At 38.0% G+C, this 22,438-nt stretch overlaps 1 protein-coding gene across 1 annotated transcript in view; it reads left to right on the forward strand.

Moving 5' to 3' along the window:
* The window catches only part of DSCAM (DS cell adhesion molecule), a 765,964-nt gene that overhangs the window by 490,003 nt on the left and 253,523 nt on the right, over positions 1-22,438 (forward strand). The window contains exon 11 of the mRNA XM_045084552.1: positions 6,583-6,861. Within this exon, the coding sequence (XP_044940487.1) occupies positions 6,583-6,861 (279 nt within the window). The remainder of the gene's footprint in view (positions 1-6,582; positions 6,862-22,438) is intronic.

Consider the following 22,438-nt stretch of genomic DNA (forward strand, 5'->3'; position numbering starts at 1 on the left):
TTTGAGAGCCACAGCTTTCATTTCAGGGGACAGTATGGGCCTGGGAGCCTCTGCCTGTCCTGGGCATGCCTAGTGGGAGACAGGCACCAAAGATGTCATTGGGACTGAACTCTCAGAAATCAGCTGTGGGATTTGCATTCCCATAATGGGCAGGACTTGCAGATGCAAGTTGTAGACATTTCATGAAGCATGCAAGGTATAAAACATGAAAACTTCTTGAAGGACAAGAGAGAGCTTGTTGGATGGAATGGGGAAAAGGAGCTGGGAAGATGAGAATATCCTTTGCTGTAGCCCAGAACACTGGCTTGAGGCAGGCTCTTTGAGCAGTCTGAGAGCGGGAGCTGTCAACCTGGGGATTATATGGAGGACCAGGGCATTAAGGTACCACTAGAGAAGAGATGATGAATGTGGAGTTAATGAAATTGTACACAACAGTGTCAGTACAGCCTCCACGTGTCTCAACTCCATGTAATGTATTTGATTTTTTTCCCAGTGAACTGTGGGCTCTGGGTCAAAAAAAAAAAAAAAAAAAAGAGAGAGAGAGAGAGAGAAATTAGGGAAAGGAAAGAGAGAACACTGCAAACTGAGCAGCTTCTGTGCACCCCTGGTCCTCTGCCTGCATGTTACAGGAAGCCCCCACCAACACTCATGAATTGTATTCCTTGTCATCACTTTATGCATGAAAAAACAGAATTGCAGGCATAGAGAAAGTGGACCAGGAAGACACTGCAAATTACCCAAGTTTGGCTGACACCCAACTCATGTTTCATTTCCTATGTCATACTTCTCTCTGGGATGAAAATGAAAGCTCCCTTTTTCCCATGTGGGGAAGAATATACAATTAATTCTTGAGGGACAAGACATAGAAATGTCTTAGCCTAACTCAACATTTTCGTTAAGAGTTTAGAAAGAGAAAGAGTTGAAATGAACATTTGGCTGGATTCACTGGCTCCCAACTGCCTAGGAGAGAGGAGCCCCACTGGCACAGAGAATGGTATCAACAGACCTGGTAATCAGTGACATTTAGCAGGTATTTACATGCTACGTGTAGGAAGGTTATGTCCCAACCTGTTGTAGGCCACACTCCAGATTTTTGTCCTCTGATATTACAAGCTTGCACTGTCAACAAGATTCAGAGGATTTACCTTAAGAAGTGAACTAATGAACGAGATAAAGCCAGCAGTGTGTCTCAAACAGGTTGTTTGGCATTAGCAACTAGTCATTATGAACATTTTTTAATCACTTGGTTTACTTTTTGCCTTCAATTTTATAACTTAGGCATGCAAAATATAAGATTTGGGGTACTTTATGAAAATTTAGGGGGCACCTGGGTGGCTCACTCATTTAAGCTTCCGCCTCCACCTCGGGTCATGATCCCAGAGTCCTGGTGTCCAGCCCTGCATTTCTGAATGTTGTACAGCCATTAACAGTTTCGTAGAGTTTATGCTTTTGTTTTTTAAATTCTATGCAAGAATTAAAAGTGAATTTACACATAAAAATTGCAATAATACAATATTCTATATTTGCCTTTACTTCTACCAGAGAACAGCATACTTTCATATGGCCTTGTGTTATAGCCTAGTGTCCTTTCATTTCAACCTGAACTAATTCCTTTAATATCTCTTGTAGGACAGTCCTAGAAGTGAATTTCTGTTACGTTTATCTGGGAAAGTCTGTCTCTCAGTTAGAATGGCCAAAATTAACAAGACAGTAAATAACAAGTGTTTGAGAGGATGTGAAGAAAGGGGAATCCTCTTACACTGTTGGTGGGAATGCAAGTTGGTGCAGCCACTTTGGAAAACTGTGGAGATTCCTTAAGAAATTAAAAATAGAGCTTCTCTATGACCCTGAAATTGCACTACTGGGTATTTACCCCAAAGATATGGAGTGTAAAGAAGGTTCATCTGTACCCCAGTGTTCATAGCAGCAATGGCCACAATTATCAAACTGAGGAAAGAACCAAGATGCCGTTCAACAAACGAAGGGATAAAGAAGACATAGTGCATATATACAATGAAATATTACTCAGCCATCAGAAAGGGTGAAACCCAACTTTTGCATCAACATGGACAGGACTGGAGGAGATTATGCTGAGTGAAATAAGTCAGGCAAACAAAGCCAATTACCATATGGTTTCACTTACTTGTGGAGCATAAGAAATAACATGAAGGACATTACGAGAAGGAAAGGAAAAGTGAAGGGGGAGGAATCAGAGGGGAAAATGAACCGTGAGTGACGATGGACTCTGAGGAACACACTGAGGGTTTTGGAGGGGTGGAGGGTGGGAGGTTGGGTGAGCCTAGTGGTGGGTGTTAAGGAAGATATGTATTGCATGGAGCACTGAGTGTGGTGCATAAACAATGGATCTTGGAACACTGAAAAAATTAAATAAAATATTTTAAAAAGTTTAAAAAAACTGACTGAAAGTGAAGGGATGGAGAAGCATCTGTCATGCCAATGGGCCTCAAAAGGAGGCTGGGGTAGCGATTCTTGTATCAGATAAATTAGATTTTAAACTAAAGACTGTAGTCAGAGATACAGAAGGACACCCCATCATTCTTAAAGGATCTATCCACCAAGAAGATCTAACAATTGTAAATATTTATGCCCCCAATATGGGAGCATCCAACTACATAAGACAACTGTTAATCAAGATAAAGAGTCATATTGATATGAATACATTAATAGTAGGGGATCTTAACACACCACTCTCAGTAATAGACCAAAACTTCTTTTTGAATTATAGTTTTGCTGAGAGCAACATTCTTGGTTGGCTGTATTTTCTTTTAACTTTTACAAAAAGATTTTATTTATTCATTTGTTTAATTATTTATTTGTTTATTTAAGAGTGAGAGAGAGAAAGAGAGAGATATGGAGAGAGAGCACAAGACAGGAGAGCGTCAGAGGGAGAGGGACAAGCAGGTGCTCCATTGAGCAGGGATCCCAACGCAGGGCTTGACTCCGGGACCCCAGGATCATGACCCCAGACACTTTGGCTGACTGAGTCATCCAGGCATCCCTTGGCTGACTGTATTGTAAAATGTTTTTGATACAAATTTTTTCCATTTAATACATTAATTCTAACTTGTGATTTGGAGTATGTAACAAAGTACTTTCTTTAATTATATACTGTGATTGTGTATTAGCTGTGAACACACTGGCAATGAAGGGCAGTGTCCCACAGCTGCTGTGCATGTTGTGTTCTTGTGTCTACTCTTTATAAAATTATGTCTGGTCTCCTTGTTTGTAAACTCTGCCTTCTCACTGAGCCCACATGAGCATGTCTGCATTCTCAGCCTTGGGTTTAGGCTAAGAATGAGACATCTGAGTGTTGTGATAGTCCACAGCACCGTGTTGAAAGGAAAGGATTCCTGTTTGAGAGTTGAGAGTTGAGTCACTCTCAATTCACAGTTGAGAGTGAGCACATGGGCTTCCTGATGCTTGTTTTCACTGCGTTGGAGGTGTAGGTCTTTAGGCATGGGTCATCAGGAATGTTACTCTGGGGTTCAAGTTTCTGAAATTTACTCCTGGGACTATGATTATATCCCTTAGAATTCTATAAACCAATGAATTCCAGAAATTTTGAAAGGGTAGAATTTGTTTTTGTTTTCTTTTTAAATGATGATTCTTCTTGGAGAACCTGTGTGGCTCAGTTAGTTAAGCACCCAACTCTTGATTTAGGCTCAGGTCATGATCTCAAGGTCATGAGACTGAGCCCCATGGTTGGCTGCATGCTGAGTGTGGAGCCTGCTTAAGATTCTCCCTCTCTCTCTCTCTCTCTGCTTCCCCCCCCACTCGGGTGCACTTGCCTCTAAACTATCAAACAAATAAATGATTCCTCAGTAGTTACTTCTTGCCTCCATTCTTGAAAATAACATACACATGCTCTTTCTCTGTTCTACAACTTTATTTTTCTCTCAGAAGCAGACATTCTTATATTTAATAAGCATTGATATTCTATATCCTACATATTATGTTCTCATTGAATAGATTGAGAGTATGCTTCGTCTTAACTTTCTTTCTTGATCTAAATCCTTATATTTTTCGTCTCCCTACTATAACTGGTAGAAATGGAGTCCTTTCCCTTGCCAAGTGATCTTTCAACTTGACCGTTTTGTTTTTTCCTCTCCTTAAAGGCTCACAATTTAGAACCTGTGCTAAACAAGGGATTCGGGTGTCCTTGGAAGTTTGTGAACCCCCTGATAACTCATCCATGCTTCACAACAACCCCTTCCTTCCACACATAAGGAAACAGAGACACAGAGTGGAGTTGAAAGAGTTAGTTAGTTGCACAGCTGGATTTAAACCCAGGTGGTCTGGGTCCAGAGTTCTCATCTTAAAAACAAAAATGATCTGCAATTAAGATAACAAGCACCAAGCTTAGTTTATCTGAGTGCCTAGATTTGTCTAAGTAGACTGACGACCAAGTTTTGATGTGTATGGAACCAAGCAAGAGGAAATGTATTTAATTATTTAAGAAAAGGTAGTTTATTAAGCGTTAATAATATGTACATCAATAGTAAATATTTATGCCATTTGGGGCAACAGAGAAATACGAGCACCTTTGCTACAAGTTGGCACTTTTCCTGCCTAATATCAATTGTGAATAATCATAGCCTAATCCAAACTGATCTTTTCTATCAGCCCCAGGTAGAAGCTCATCCCAAGATTTTTTTCTCCTAGTGTCAGATCAACTCACTGCAGATCCAGAACTCTAACTCTCCATTGAAAATCAGCAAACTGTCAGAAGTCAGCAGTTTTGACATGAAATGCACTGGCACCTTAAATTGTTTGTTTGTTTATTTGTTTGTTTCTCTGGTCAGACCTAACTTGAGCCATTGACTCGCTAGACTAACTCTGACTGTGTTTGCAGTTCTGCGTTCTTACTCCTAAATGCTTTTGAAAGCATATAGTAATAATAGTAGTAATAATAATATTAAATAGCAAAGTAGCCACAGCTCTGCTCTGTTGACCTCTGCTCCCTATGACTGTATATGAAAACTCCACCAGACAGAGGCTGGTGTACTATGTTTATTGCTGTGTGCCCAGCACACAGGGTCGTCAAACACGTACCAGGAGCTCAATGAATGGTTTTCATTCAGATTTTTTTTTTTTAAGATTTTATTTATTTATTTAGTTGACAGAGAGAAAGAGACAGAACGAGTGGGAACACAAACAGGGGGAGTGGGAGAGGGAGAAGCAGACATCCCTTCGAGTAGGGAGTCCAGTGCACCTGGGATCATGGTCTAAATGGAAGACAGACGCTTAACGACTGAGCCACACAAGCACCCCTTCATTCAGATGTTTCTCAGCTTGATCCTTTAAATCTCCCCCAAGCTGATTATTGAAATGTACCTATAATTGATTAGTGAACAAATTCTGCAGATATCCTACTACTTACTGATTTAATTTTATGGAATCATCTGGTACAGTAACTGGTTTATATTAAGTTATTGCATGCTTAATGATTGCAGTTGACAGTCTTGCATATTTCCAGGTCTCTAAAATAAAATTGATAAGGTCTGAGCTGTCACTCTTTAGTGAACTAGATTTATGGCCAAGGGTAAGGTTGTATCTTTAAGAAGCAGTTTCCCCCTTTACAAAGTGAAACTATGCATAACAACCCCATAGGGTTGATAGGGAGACCATATGGATAACTTGTTCATGACCCCATCAGCCATAAGTGACCAGGAAAGTTGGCTTCTTTGGCTCCATTTTAAGCATGAAATGACTCTGAAATCCTGTGAGACCATCCAGGAAGTTCCTGAGAAAAACTGTCCTGAGGTGAGAAGGTGAAGAGGAGTTTATCAGGGAAATTAAATCAGAAAAAAAGCTTTCCAGACTGAGCTTGGCTGTGTCCATGGATGGCCAGTTTGAAGGCCATAACCTTGTCCTCATTGACAACACATAACAGCACAGAAAACTGACCATGGATCAGTTTACCATTTAATGTAGAATGTGCAAAATTGAGGAGTACAGAGTAGAGATGTGATTATCCTAACATAATAAAAAAGTCTCTTTAATTTGACAGTTGCTATTTGTTGGATGCTAGTCCTAAGGGAAAAAAAAAAAAAAAAGGTTTAACAATGAAATTAGAATCCCTTCTTGAACAGGCTTAAAGTATGCCTATTAGCAAGGCATGGAATGCATTAAAGGGAGAATGGTAATGATTGTGCTAATATTAGAGAAACAGGAAAGAAATCTTTTCTTGAACGTATAATTTTCAAAAGCTTCTAAGGAAAACCAAATCCAAATGCCTCTTTCACAGCATTTACATGAAGAGTGCAGATCAGAAATATTTTCATTCAAAAATGATTATTTTCTAAAAAGTTTATCGAAATAAATTAAGCGTGTTTGCCGAGGTACAAATTAGGCCATGATTTTCATTTAGAACGATGAGAAAAATCAAGTAGCGGGATAGCACAATTTCACTCTTCTCCTACTTCTGTATTTACATCCCACAGCAGCAACTCTGTTCCTCTTTCAGTGCCATGCCAGAGGGCTGAAGGAAGAGAGAGCGGAGAGCATGCACGCGGTTTCTTGCTCACCTTCCTCTCTTACGTTTTCTCTTCTTTCTTTCAGTTCCACCTTTTATCCAACCTTTTGAGTTTCCAAGATTCTCCATTGGACAGCGGGTCTTTATCCCATGTGTTGTGGTCTCAGGGGACTTGCCCATCACGATCACCTGGCAGAAGGACGGCCGGCCAATCCCAGCGAGCCTCGGGGTGACCATCGACAACATTGACTTCACAAGCTCTTTGCGGATTTCCAATCTCTCCCTCATGCACAATGGGAATTACACCTGCATCGCCCGGAATGAGGCCGCAGCAGTGGAGCACCAAAGCCAGTTGATTGTGAGAGGTAAGGACAAGGGCATAGGACGCGTGGCGTCAACGCAGCCAAGTTCAACGATGCTCACAGAGAGCGTTCGCTTGAAATAACAGGAAAGAATAAGAATTCATAGAATTTGCTGTCATCCCACTAAAATAAACCCCACTACAAACTCCACTAACACCAAATCAAGATTTTATTTACCTAAAATATGAAGCTCCAAATAATTAGCAACTAAGAAATGTGTGTAGGAAGACGTGGGGTTAGGGTTTAATGAACAACCGAGGCTTTTCCTACATTGGCCGCAAAAGGTCATAAGCTCTTGCTGTATTGTGTTTATTCTATTTAGCACTTTTTATGATATTATGTTTTAGGTTATGGCTTTAAAAGCTTCAAATATTTTTTGTCAGATCACATTTTTTCTAAAGAATAATAAAATAGTAACTTTTTTATTTGTTTAACTGAAGTACAGTTGACACATAACAAAAAGTAGCTTCTTGTATTTTTTGTTTGTTTGTTTTAGCTTTAGAAATGTGAAGTTACTTTCAATTTAGAAATATGTTTTGCTCCTCTCTTCTGTTTAGCATTTTACCTCTCATTAATTTAGGAGACTATAACAACATTTATTAAATCAAACAAAACAGGGGATTATTTATTTAGAAATTAAAATGGGGGGGGTCTAGCTTGTAGAAGATATTGACAAGGGACTCAATGCATCTAAAATGTAAGCATTAGTCTTATTTCAAATCTGTATTCCTGTCACCAAATTCCCAGGAGCACTTTACTCTTCATCTGCAAAATGAGCAGCTAGTATTCTGTAAAGTCCATTGGGCACTGACATGTGGTTTTATGATTCTCTAAGTGCTACATGCATTCATGCCCTAGTATAGTTCTTACCCACATTGCAAAAGCAACTGTGTAAAATTAAAGGCTTATGTTAATGTTAATTATTAAGCATTTTTAAGTCTCCAAATATTGGGCTCTCAGAGTAACTTTTAGAAGAGGTTGATTTTCATTATTTTCCAGATAGTTGATAGATCTGAGCAGATTCTTTCTGAGCAACAGATTCCTATGTCCTTCCTTAATCTTTGGACCATGTTCTCATGACATCTCTCCCTTTCTGGCTGAAGAGTAATGTACTTTCTATGTACTTGCCAACAAAAGAGATTGAAGCATATTTAGATTTTATGTGAAGAAACCAACTTTGTATTTGTGAAAAGAAAAGATTTTCCCTGAGCAAGAAAATATATTTCAGTCACACACAAGCTAAATATACAAGTGATATTTTTTTCTCTATCTACCTTGTGCTTTTGAGTATAAGAATAGTAATACATGAATTTCTTTCTCATTTTTTGAAGATAAATAAAAATGGGAGCCAGTGCGGTATCCATTTCCCAAATGTTTTCTTATAAGAGAAATTGACTCTTACTAGTATTTGTGAAGGGCAAAGCAGTACATCAGCCTGTCTCCTGAAGAATCCGTCTGAGGGATGCAAGTCAGAAAACAAAATGTTGGACAAAAATGTACACAATGTTGTTTTGTATCACTTGCCCTTGTAGGGAAGGTAACCAAGGACAAAGGTCAGATGAACTGAAGTTGAGCCCAGCTTCAGGGGTGATGTGTTTGATCACAATCTGATTAGTGGCTCCATGTGGTTATTCTTCAAATATGGCAAATGAACTTCTGTGAACTTAGCATTAAATCACCAATGAGGTAAGATAATTCTGAGAAAAGGAATGTGCTTCACGAGCAGGTCAGTGGTTGGAGAAGTAGTCAAGGACAAAATGTTGTGGGACAGTAATCCTTAATCTAGATTTAACCATAGAATCTCTTAACAGATTTAAGAAAACACTGATAATTCTTTTCTGGTCCCAGTTAAGCCCAATTGAAACATAATCTTTGGGAGTAGATCCATCTTTCAGATCTCTGAGGTATTTCTTTTGATTCCCCCCCAAAATCTCTTGTTGGTGTTTCTCAAATTTTATCACACTTTAGAATTACATGGGGATATTTAAAATTCTTAATGTCTGTGTTGCAGCCCAAACTAACTAAAGAGCCATCTTTGGAGGTGGGGCTCAGGCATTAGTAGAATGGCCCAAGTGGACTTAGCATACAGCAAAGTCAAGTCCTAACACTCTGAATTATTTGAATATGCTATTTTAGGAGTCTGGAATTTTTCTAAATGTGAAGAGTGACTTTAGTGACTTTAACCAGGTAAGTGACATGGCCTGATTTATCTTTTTAATTATAACACTAGCAGTTGTTTGAAGAATGGACTGGTCCAGATAGTAGGGATAGTTATTAAGAGTCCATTTTGGAAGTTCAAGTAAGATAAAAAAGTGCCCTTAATGAAGGTATGGAGGTGGCAATGGTTAAAGTAAGAGGAAGGAACTGAGTTTGAGATATCTTTTGGAGGCAAAGCAAAAAAATAAAAAAAATAAAAAGTTTATAAAGTGAATGTTGCAAATAAGAGGAATAACATTTATTGCTTAATAAGGTAAACAGAAGTCTTTAACAGAAGTAGAGAAGAAACAAAGAATAGCAGTGACATGGTGAACAATGATGTGGGAAAAACAAAACATTCTAGCATTTGAAGTTCTAGGAATCAGGAAAAGAAACAGGGAAAAGGAGAAGGCTGTAGAGTAAAAAGATGTCCAGTAAGTGGTGCCCTGGAAGCAAATTAATAAATATATCAGGAAACATAGGTAATAATGTGTATAAAATCCCACTGGAAAGAGAAAAAGGAAATATAAGAACTGGTTATTTGGTTTAGGGAGATGGACATTGTTTATGACCATGAAGAGTGGTATGGTTGCAATGAAAGTCTGATTAGTGTGGCTAATGAACATAAAAGGGAGACAAATTAATGTGTGGGAATTCAAGGAAATATGTACAATTATTTTAATATTTTCAGAGACATTGCTATGGTGGGAGGCAGAAAAACAGAGAGAGGGAGTTGAAGAGGACATAGGACATGGGACAAGAGAAACTTACATCCAATGGGAATTAGTCAGTAAAGAGGAGAGAAATATGTGGTAAAGATAAAGAGGAGATAATTACAGGATCAAAGTCCTTGAGTTAATGAATTGGGATTGGATTCTTTGCATCAATAACATATATTAAAAGCACTATGGTAAGAACCATTGTGGGGGTAATCCAAAATACAGAACCAACTGAAATGATTGGAAATTTCAGGGAGGCAGATTTTGGTTCAAGTAACTTGAAAAACAAAGTATAACATTTATTGAATGGAGCCATCAAACAGTAACAGGTAATGGATTTGTATGTCTATCATGAAAAAAAAAAACTATAAAACTGGGGAAAAATTTATAAAACAACAATTTCCAGGCAGTGGAACAGGAGGCAAAGGGTTGTGATTCTTGAAAAAGTGGAAGTATATAAATTGAGCTCCAAAATTTACCCCAGACTTCTGCCTGGGGCACATTCCAAACAATGGCAGAGGGATACAGAGCCTAAATAGATAACAGTGATCTTTCTGGGTGGAGAATACTGACAGAAATTTAGAAACTATTGAGGTGTGGGATTTTGCAGGGCAGAATACTGGGAAGTAGGGAGCTGTTCAGAGAAAGATTTCTAAAAATCTCCTTTTGAGTCTTTAGCTGAATACATTTCATGTGCATAGGATGAGACTGCATGACCTCTACCAGGGAAGAAACACCAGGTAAATGTGAGATCAATAAAGACATCAGAGGTTACCCAGGGCTGGGGTATAATGGAGTTCTGAATAGCCAGAGTAAAGAACATACGAAAATTCTATTAAAATCTTAGGGAGACCACTAAGAGGAGGGCTAATCTATCCCTGGAATAAGGACTACTCTAAACAAGCCCTACAAAGGCCTTAAGAGAGAATTGACAAGATAAAGCTTCACCAGTAAATGAAATGTCTTCAAGACATTAAAGACATTACTCTTTAAAGGAAGTCAACAAAATCATTACTCTCAACAGTGTATTTATAATGTGTTATACATAGTAACTAGATATGTGAAGAAGGAGTAAAATGTGAGTTGTAAACACAAGAAAAAACAAAGAAACAGACTAATGGACATGCAGATGTTGGAATTAGCAGACAAGTTTTTCAAGCAACTATCATCTCATTTCAAGGATTCAAAAGAAAAGTTATGTGCAGTAAGTGAATACTTATGGAATACAAGAAGGTAAATGTAAAATATTAAAAAAAAAAAGAACCAGAAAGAATTTCTAGATCTGAAAGACATAATATCTGAAATGAGAAATTCACTGGATCTATTTTTTTTGAATGGCTAATTTTTTTATTGTTTTATGTTAGTCACCATATAATATATCTTTAGTTTTTAATGCAATGTTCCAAGATTCATTATTTATGTCCTACACCCCATGCTCCATGCAATATGTGTCCTCCTTAATAACCACCACGAGGCTCACCCATCTACCCACCCCCCTCCCCTCTAAAACCCTCAGTATATTTCTCGAAGTCCACAGTCTCTCATGGTTCGTCTTCCCCTCTGATTTCCCCTCCTTCACTTTTCCTTTCCTTGTCCTAATGTCCTCCATGTCATTCTTTATGTTCCACAAGTAAGTGAAACCATATGATAATTGACTGATATATGATATGATACTGATATGATATGATAACTCTCTGCTTGACTTATTTCACTTAGCATAATCTCCTCCAGTCCCACCCATGTTGATGCAAAAGTTGGGTATTCATCCTTTCTGATGGCTGAATAATATTCCACTGTATATATGGGCTATGTCTTCTTCATTCATTCGTCTGTTGAAGGGCATCTCAGCTCTTTCCACAGTCATTGGATCTATTTAATAAGATATTAGATACTGCAGGGGTGCCTGGATGGCTCAGTGGGTTAAAGCCTCTGCCTTCAGCTCAGGTCAAGATCCCAGGGTCCTGGGGTCAAGTCCCGCATCAGCCTCTCTGCTCAGCAGGGAGCCTGCTTCCTCCTCTCTCTCTCTGCCTGCCTCTCTGCCTACTTGAGATCTCTGTCTGTCAAATAAATAAATAAAATCTTAAAAAAAAAGATATTAGATACTGCAGAATAAAGGATTACTGAACTTGAAAAGAGGGCAAGAGAAATTATTCAGGTATTTTCATGGAGAGGTGAAAGATGGAAAAAAAGTAAACAGTGGCTCACTAAACTTGGGAAAATGTCCAATATTCCAACATATACATAGACTCTTAAAAAGAGGTGGAAGGAAAAAAGACATTTGAATAATAATGATTGGAAATTTTCTAAATGTGAAGAAAAATATAAATCTACGTATCAAAATGAACAATAGAACTCTCAAAAAATAAGCATAAAGAAAAACCATTCCATGGCACATTCTAATTAAATTGTTCAAAACTAATAATAAAATGTCAAAAGTAGCCAGAGAATTATGACTAGTCACATCAAGAGGACCAAGTACGAAAACTTTAGGCTTCTCATCAGAAACAATTCAAGCTAGGACAGAATGGAACAGTATCTTCAACGTGCTGAAAGGAGGGGATGGAAGGGAACATGCATCAGTCTAGGATTCTATAACCAGCAAAATATGTTCTTCAAACATGGAGAAATAAATAAATGTTTAGACAAAAGTTTAGAGAATTAATTACCAGCTAGATTTTACTACAGTAAATATTAAAGAATGTTCTTGAAGCTAAAAGAAAATAATTCCATGGAAACTGATGTACAAGAGGAATGAAGATCTCTTGATATAATAAATTTATGGCTAAAGATAAGATACATCTTATTATCATTTTCATTTCCTTTAAAATATTTAGGAGTTTAAACAATAATAATTTATAACATGCAAAAATAAAATAGAAAATAATATCACAAAGAACAGGAAAAAGGAAAGTGGAATTTTAGTCTTGTAAAATTTATCCTATGTTATCCATGAAGTGGTATGATACTATTTGAACATAGATGTTGTTAGCTAAATATGCTCAATACAAACTCTTGAGCAATTTTCAAAAATGAAACAAATAGGTATAGATATTAATCCAACAAAACAGATATGTGAACATTAAAATATACTTAATTAGCTGGGGGAAAAAAGTAGGAAAAGAGGGACAAAATACAAAGGAGAGATGGAAAATGGATGGAAAACTTAAATACAACTATATCAATCTTTCATTGGGTATAATTGGACTAATGGACTAAACATACCAATTAAAAAGGAAAAATTATCAATCATGATTAAAAAGCAAGATTCAAATGCATGGTACCTGTTAAATATAAAGACATAAGTAGTAAAAATTAAAATTGTATAAAACACAAATCACAGAAAGCTTAATTGAATGTATTAATATTAAGTAAAATATTAAATTAAATGTAAATCTCAGGGTAAGGAATATTACTCTAGGCAAATAAGGACATGTTAAAATAATAAAGGGGGTTAATTCATCAACAAGACATAAAAATCTGAAATACAGTTACTCCTAATAATAGAAATCCAAACACATGGTTACAGAATAGAACTGAAAAGAATAACAGACAAATAAACAATGACAATGGAGGATTTCAACCCTCCTTTCTTATTAACTAATAGTACAAACACCAAAAAATCAGCAAAAAAAAAAAAAAAGACTTAAACTATACCAACAACCCAAGTAACCTAGTTGGTATTTATAGATTATATCAAACAACTACAGAATGCACATTCTAGAATTCTGATCACCTGACAATAAGAATTTAAGCTTTGTTATTTAAAGCCACTAAGTTTGTTGTGATTTATTGTAGCAGTTATAGAAAACTAACGCAAAGACAAACATAACTGCAGTTTCCACAGCCATTGATTAAAAGGACAGTGAAGAACTCTTGGACAATTTTATGCCAGCATATTTGATAATTTAGATCAAATGATCAATGATTTCAAAGATATAAATTATCCAAATAGATACAAAAGTGAACATGTGACTTGCCCTATGTCCGTTTTAAGGTTTGGATTCATTATAAAAACCTTCCAACAAAAACTGAAGACGGAGAGAGCTTAATTTGTAAGTTTTTATAGAATTGAAGGAAAACAGCACCTTATACAAACTCCTTCAGGTAATCAAGGAAAAGGGAGGAGTTCCCAATTTTTTAGACACAGCATCACCTCAAGATAAAGAAGTTGATAAAGTCATGGCACACAAAAAATTTCGCAAACTGTTACTGCTCATGCATGTAGGTGCAAAAATAGTGGCGTAATACTACTATGTCAATATAACATTTCAATATAATATTGCTACCATAATACTACCATGTCAAATCAGCAATAAAAGAAAATGTAACATCTCATGACAAAGTGGGCTTTATTACAGGAATAAAAACTTGGTTTAACATTCAAAATTAATCTATAGGTTATTATATATTATAATATTATTATATTAACAAAATAAAGTAGAAAAATCACACATTAAAATAGATGAAAAGAATTTACTAAAATTCAATATTTATTCTTAATTTAAGAAAAAAAAAAAAACCTCCCAGTTAACAAAAAGTTGTAACTCTCTCACTAGAATAAAAGGGACCTAGGAAAAATCCATAGTGTTTTTATTCTTTATCCTCATGATTAGGAATGAGATAAGCAGGTCTGCTCTCAGCTTTTCTATCAGTACTGCTTTAGTTGGTCATAGCCTTTGTGCTTAGACAAGAATAAGAAATAGAAGGCATGGCATTTGTGATAGAAGGCACAAAATGTGCCTACATGTGCTGATGATATGGGTGTGTACAGAAAAATGTTAACAAATATACCAGTACCTATACCCCAATGTTTATAGCAGCAATGGCCACGGTCGCCAAACTGTGGAAAGAACCAAGATGCCCTTCAACGGACGAATGGATAAGGAAGATGTGGTCCATATACACTATGGAGTATGATGCCTCCATCAGAAAGGACGAATACCCAACTTTTGTAGCAACATGGACGGGACTGGAAGAGATGATGCTGAGTGAAATAAGTCAAGCAGAGAGAGTCAATTATCATCTGGTTTCACTTATTTGTGGAGCATAACAAATAGCATGGAGGACAAGGGGTGTTAGAGAGGAGAAGGGAGTTGAGGGAAATTGGAAGGGGAGGTGAGCCATGAGAGACTATGGACTCAGAAACAATCTGAGGGGTTTGAAGTGGCGGGGGGTGGGAGGTTGGGGAACCAGGTGGTGGGTATTAGAGAGGGCACGGATTGCATGGAGCACTGGGTGTGGTACAAAAATAATGAATACTGTTATGCTGAAAACAAATTAAAAATAAATTAAAAAATATGCCAGTATACAAAAGAAAAAGAGAAAGGAGTCAAAATTAAAGTGTGTCAATATTAAAAAAAAAAGAGAGAGAGAGAGAGACACACACATACACACACACACACAAAGGAACACTGTAACAGAAGAAATGAGACAAAAGAACAAGACAGAGGAAACATTTTGTTTATGTCCAGGACAAGTCCTTCCCTATCAATAATAATTAGTTTAAATGTAAATAGAATACACTACGAATTCCCACAAAATACAGACAACTCTGAAGAACAGTACACTGAGTAAAAGAAGCCAGACACATAGAAAAGAGTATTGTATTCTATTCATAACATATTTGTCATGTATTCAATTTATATTCATTTACAAGAGCTTCCAAGATAGAAAACTGATCAATAGAGATAAAAATCAGAATGTTGCCAGCAGGAAGGGGGTTGGGGAACTGACAAGGAGAGAACTTTTGGGGTGAATGGAAATATTCTAAATCTTTTTTTTTTTATTTTAAGATTTTATTTATTTACTTGACAGAGACAGAGAGATCACAAGTAGTCAGAGAGGGAGGCAGAGAGAGAGGAGGAAGCAGGCTCCCTGCTGAGCAGAGAGCCGGATATGGGGCTCGATCCCAGGATCCTGAGATCATAACCTGAGCCGAAGGCAGAGGCTTTAACCCACTGAGCCACCCAGGTGCCCCGAAATATTCTAAATCTTGATGGGATGTGGGTTTTGTACATTTATGCACTTGTCAAAATGTATCAAACTATATGCTTTAAAGTTATGTACTTTACTGTATATAAATTGTACTTCAGTTTTTTTAAATATTAAAAGATAACCTTCCTAAGGTTCAAAATTCCTCAGAAATGAAATAATTAAGAAACTTACTTTACAAAATAACAACTTTCTACTAAGAGAATTTTGTTAAAAATGGGATGGTGTTTTGGAAGGGACTATGGAAAAGCAGTAGATGTCACAGGTTAGTGGCTGGCTTCAAACCAATAAATAGTAGCTTCCCTTCTGGTTCCAATCCTCAGTGATTCAAAGTGAAAGGCTATTATTTAAACACTTTCTTCTGTATCATTTTATACCCCATGTGTAACATATTCTAACTTCAACATGGCTTTTAGTAAATCTGGTTTTTTGTTAATTCTTTTTTAAAGATTTTATTTATTTATTTGAGAGAGAGAGCACAGGGGAAAGGGCAGAGGGAGAGGGAGAGGCAGACTCCTTGCTGAGCAGGGATCCTGATGTGGGGCTCAATCCCAGGAACCCGGGATCATGACCTAAGCCGAAGGCAGACGCTTAACCAACTGAGGCAGCATATAGCATATGTTAAATAGCATAAATATGCTATTTAAGAGCATATAGAAGGCACATAGGTATACAAGTTCCTTTAGCTTATGCTATGATGGGGATGGTTTTATTGTTCACTCATCTAAACTTTAGAATTGGGTTAGGTCTGGAGTGCACTTTTTTTTATAAATTCTTAAAAATTTTTATTATGTCCAATTAGCCAGCATGTCGTATATCATTAGTTTTTGATGTAGTGCTCAACCATTCGTTGGTTGCTTATAATACCCAGTGCTCATCACAACGTGTGTCCTCCTTAATAGCAAGTTTTATAGACACCATAAAAGGTCATCATTCTGATTTCAGAAAGTCAGTCACCTAAATGAACCCTAACCAATCAGCTTGAACCTGCTTTTCTTTAATTTCAGTTATCATGGTTATGGCTAAATGAATTAATTAAATAAGGACTACAGGATATCTTGGATAAAGCATTTTCTGTTTTAAAGTCCTTATGTGTAGCCATTTTATTGTGTTTTATTTTCCTTAAAAATTTTCAGTTTGATGAGTTCAGTATTTTCTTGTTTTACTTGCTAGCAAAAGAAAAAAAATATTTTGAGCTGTACCTCTTTGAAGCATCAATAGGTAGATACAAATATATTCTTTTATACCCACAGCCAAATGACAGCATTTTTTTTTTCTGTCCATCTTTCCTTCATCCTTCTCTTATCCCAGCATGAAACAGCGTATTTAGTGTATAGTTATAATTTCTAGGCCCTGTAATAGTCCCTGACATGATGAATGTTTCTTTCTTCACAGTGAGAGCCCCCCATGTAGTGGGAGAGAGACAGGTGACGGTCTCACAGGCTGGTGTGACAAGCTGCAGGGCAACTATGAAGAAGAAAGGAAACTTAACCAAATTTAGGTTAGGAGACACATGAGGCAGGTTCCCGGAGGGAGGGAGTGGGGTTCCTGAGCCATTAGAAAATACAGCAGGGAGTTACAAAAGAGAGAAAGGAAGGTAATGGGTTCCTGGAAGAAAGTCTGTCACCTGTGGTGGTGGGGAGGCTTGAGACAGCAGACACACTTATTTCCCTGATGTGGTAGGACGGAGTGGCTAGAGACCAGCATGGACGAGGGTAAGACACACAGCTAACTTTGGTTCACAGCTGGAAGTTTCTGTGTCCTGAGGTCTGGAGGCCATGGGAATTGAATGAGGAGATCCAAACAAAAGAAAAAAAAAATCAACAGATTAAAGTGAGACCAGGAGTCCAGAAGCCCAGAGGGGAGGCTCTGTGGTCCACATGAGAAGTGGTTACGGTTGGAGTTAAGGTGGTGGTAGCAGGGATGACAAAGCTAGGGTTAACTCAGAAGATACTTTGCAGAAATCTGTGGCTAAGTAATTGAGAAAAATGTATGAGAAGCCTTGATGACAGACATTCTCCCCAAGAGTAGCTGGCCGAAGACTGTGCTGGGTGTTGGAGTGGGAAATGAGATATCTTATTGTCTCCTCCATTCTCCCTCTGGCCTCAGTACATAATAGTTGGGACAGGGAGCTTTCTCTGTGGATGGATAATGCCTGCTGTGAGTGACAGCCTTTTGTCTTCAACGGCTAGGAATCAGGCAGCTGCTCTAATTTCAGCTTTTAATTTAAGTGGTCAAGTAGTTGAATTTTATCATCATTTCAGCTGGATCTTGTTATGAATCAACTGAATAGATATTTTAGGTAAGATGAAGAATCTTATCATTTTATGTCATTTAGAATGAGAGAGCATTCATATTGCAAAATGTAGACTTAACATTAACTTTGGAACACAGTTGTTACTTGGTTTCACAAAAAAAAAAAAAAAAAAAAAAGCAAAGCTATAGTTAGGGAAACATAACCCGCTCGAAAATAGCAATCAGAATCAGTATTAGAGAATAATTATAAAGGTCTTTATTTAAATCTTTAACTCGAGTTTAGAAATGTTTTTTTCTCTTGGAGGTTTTAAAGTTTTTGGTTTGAGATGTGGTTTGGAAAAAACCAGAATCAGAGTGAGGAGCTTAGAGACCTTGAAATTGCCTTGTCACAAAGAGGGTGGTTTGGAAGCCTTCAAGAGACAGACTAGTAATTACAGGAGCAGAATGAGTTCTAATAAGGGAGAGACCAGTGTTTGATATGTTCCATGAAGTTTTCATGGAACGAGTGAGCTCCGTCAGCCTTGATGTGAGTAGGGTTTAGAAAGAGAATAAAAATGTAACATTTAGTCTCTCAGCAAGAAAATCAAGGTCCACATTTCTGCTTGTTCATTTTTCAGGTGACTTTGAGAACGTGATTGAATCTCTCTGATCCTTAATCTCCTAATCTGTAAAATAGGAGCAGTGAGACTTATGCCTTGGAGATGCTGAGACAATTTAATTAGGTAACAAGGTAACAGTCAGCATGACCTTGGCTCCTGGCTGGCAACAGAGGCCTCTGATGACTCTCCATGAATGAGTAGAGGGGACACAGGTGTCCAGGCATATGTTCTGAGGTCAGGGAGGGATAGCGACAGCTAAGATATAGAGGTTGTGCCATGGTCCGAGTTTTACCCATCTGCCTGCTATTATCAACAAATATGGGCTTGATGGAGGAAGTGATGGAGAACTACAAATGTCTTTGAGCAGATTACCTTGAGGCAGGAAGACCAGTCTGGAGGCAGGTGATGGACTGTGCTGTGTGCACAGGAGAGCCAAGGGAAAGCCCACTAGCCTGCAAACGTGCATCCCCAGAACTCTTCCCTGCATCTCTTCTTTCCTCTTTTCTTCCTTTCAGTCCTATCATGATCGGGACACCTGTTAGCTGTGGGACCTTGGGTAAATTCCTTAACCTCTCTTTACCTCCATTCTCTGATTCATAAAATGGAATGATACGTACTAGGAATTTCTGGGGCTTAAATCCTGTATTTATCCCAGTGCCTGGCACATATTAAGCGCTCAGTGAGTAATGACACCTTCTGCACTTTCTGTCTGTCTCTTCGTGCCACTCACATCCACATGATTTTGGAACATGATTGAAGACACATTCCACAGAAGAGACCATGGGGGAAATCCGTGCATTGGGTGATTAATTAGAATGAAGGCCTGGGAATGTAGTCTAAAGGTAAAAGTACAATTTTTTTTTTTTTGAGGGAACTACAGCAGTTGGGGGTAAATTGCTTATAGGAGATGAAGGTGACAACTAAGATAATTTAGCTGAGATGCAGAATGAATGTGTATGACAATAATGGAGTTTTGGAGCCCAATTCTTAGTCATCCCTTCTATCACAGTCTTATGACCTCAGATCATTATAGAGCTTAGCACAGTTTTTGATTGTTTGGGTCATTGGGAAGATTTATAGAGACTTAATTTAAAATACATTAGCTGTTATCAGAAGGGAAATTAAAAGAAAAAAGAACCAAACAACCTTTAGCTTTTATGTGTGTGCCCCATGGCTTACACTTGCTGTGGACCGATGAGCTCCCTAATGTCATGCTCAGTTGGGTGACCTTGGCATTAATGAAGCCCTTTGGAGGGAAAGTACTAGACTTAATGACAGAACATACGTGCCCTTTGCTTCCTATTATTGGCTCTGCATCACTGAGAAGAAAGCCCCTGATGCAATGATTTTCTGTGATTCCAAAGGAGGTCCGTGTTCTCACACTTCTTTTTTTTTTTTTTAAGATTTTATTTATTTATTTGACACAGAGAGAGAGAGAGAGAGAGATCACAAGCAGGCAGAGAGAGTGGCAGAGAGAGAGGAAAGGAAGCAGGCTACCTGCCTAGCAGAGAGCCTGATGTGGGGCTCGATCCCAGGACCCTGGGATCTTGACCTGAGCCGAAGGCAGAGGCTTTAACCCACTGAGCCACCCAGGCGCCCCTGTTCTCACACTTCTTTATGTCCTATGAAGTATCTGCTGTTTCTGGCTTTTAATGATGAGCTGCCACACAGAAAACAAACACCATGCCAAAGACTTTGAGCTGACCTTTATTTGGCAAGGAAACTAAAAGTTACATGAGGCCACTACCTTATTGCTATGTTTAGTGATCCAATTTTTGATACCATATTTGTGCTATCATTTTACTTGATCCATTGATTCTTCCAACAAATATTTACTAAGCATCTATTTTACACCAGATATTCTGAGTGCTGGGGTACAGTGGTGATCAAAATAGTGATCCCAAGTTCCTGTCCCATAAAACTCACATTCCAGTGAAAGAGATAACACACTATGTCAGGTATCTACATGTTCTATGAAATTGGAGGGTTGAGAGTGATATGGATAGGAAAGGTATGTTGGGTCGGGTCAGGTGGACAGCGGAAGACTTTTCCAAGGGATTTTGGAGCAGACTTGAGTAAGGTGAGGGAACAAGGCATAGCGAGCACCAGGCAGAATGACCAAGCATGAAGAACCCAAGTCAGGAACGAGCTTTGTGTGTTCAAAGAGTGGCAAGAGAACAGTGGGCTCAGTGTTCTGCAAGGGAGGAGGGAAAACATTGAGGGCAAAGGCCAGGCCATCTTTCTGGTTGTAATGGGAAGCCATTGGATTTTAGTTTCTAGTGTCATAAATTAAATCTTACCGAGGCTTTGTCCAATTACCATCTTGACTAAATGCCATCCAGGAGAGAACGGCAATATTTATGTACCTGCCCCATTCCCCCCACCAAATAGCTTCCAGGTTTGCCTTCAGTAAAACAGAATCCCTGTCTCTGTTGACAGCTTAGGGAAGCTTACATCCTTTGGAAATATATAGCTCCTTGGAGGCCTTGCATTTCAAACATTAAAAAAAAAAATTGCCTCTAACATCGAGAAATACCTGTTCTATTAGAAGCATAGTACTCTTCCTCTCTTAAAAACTACAAAAATAATTCCTTCCTTGAGCAGACCAAGCTGAAGATCACTTTATTTTAAATGGCCCTTATTTTTTTCATTTATTCAATAGATTTATAGCCTCTTCAGAACTTTTTTGTAAAACTATTAAAAAGGCAGAATTACTTGTAAAAGTTACAAGTTGAAAACACAACACACAACATTCAAAAAAATTTTAGTTTCTGCACACTTTTTGAAAAGATTTTATTTGTTTATTTGACAGAGAGAGACACAGCGAGAGAGGGAACACAAGCAGGAGGAGAGGCAGGCAGAGGGAGAAGCAGTCTTCTCACAGAGCAAGGAGCCTCATGTGGGGCTTGATGCCAGGATCCCAGGATCATGACCTGAGCAAAGGCAGGCACTTAACCACTGAGCCACCCAGGCATCCCATTTTTGCACATTTTTAAGCACAGATTCCAGATAATTTTCAGTATTCAGCTCCCTCCAAGGAATCCCTGGGGTCTTGAGATACTGTCAGACTACATGGGTCTCATGATACAAAGGTATATGGCAAGAATGACTTATGTTACCTTTTGGGAATGTGACATAATTATTTGGTTAAATCTATCCCTTCTATTTCCTTAATCACCCTTCTCCTCTACTTTCTATTGAAAAGTCAACAAGAATGGCATATATGCTCACTACAATGTACCAAATAAAGTGTTACACAAATAAAAGGAAACCAAGATATAATTTTATTTTTGATAGATTTTATTTATTTATTTATCTAGTTGAGAGAGAGGGAGAGAAAAAGCACAAGGTAGAGGGAGGGACGGAGGGAGAAGTAAATTTCTCACTGAGCGCAGAGGCAGATGCGGGGTTTGATCTCTTGACCTCAAGACCCTGACCTGAGCCAGTGGCCAAGAGCCACTTAATGAATTGAACCAGCTAGAAACATCCCAAATATAATTTTTACAAAGGGAACCAGTAACTTTGGGGAACTATAACCCAAACCATACAGAGTGTTATGTCTTCGGGTCCTATCATAAGTTTTAGCTCAAATTGCAACAGTTCCACTTTCGGTATGTGTTTCCTTGCCCAGAATCCTCCTAGAATGCTTTCTGCTCTCCACCATCAGAAGAAAGTAGATCTGTCCTTCTCAAAGGCTTTGGGGTTTGGGGCCACTCTGATCTGTGGTATTAACTCAGCCATGCTACTTTGGACAAAATCTATTTCTCTATTCTGTAAAAATGGAATAATAATACCTATTTGTCTGTCCATTCCACAGAC

Source organism: Mustela putorius, unplaced genomic scaffold (genome assembly GCF_011764305.1).
Source record: "Mustela putorius furo isolate JIRA1106 unplaced genomic scaffold, ASM1176430v1.1 tig00000765_pilon_pilon_pilon, whole genome shotgun sequence".
Lineage (NCBI taxonomy): Eukaryota > Metazoa > Chordata > Mammalia > Carnivora > Mustelidae > Mustela > Mustela putorius.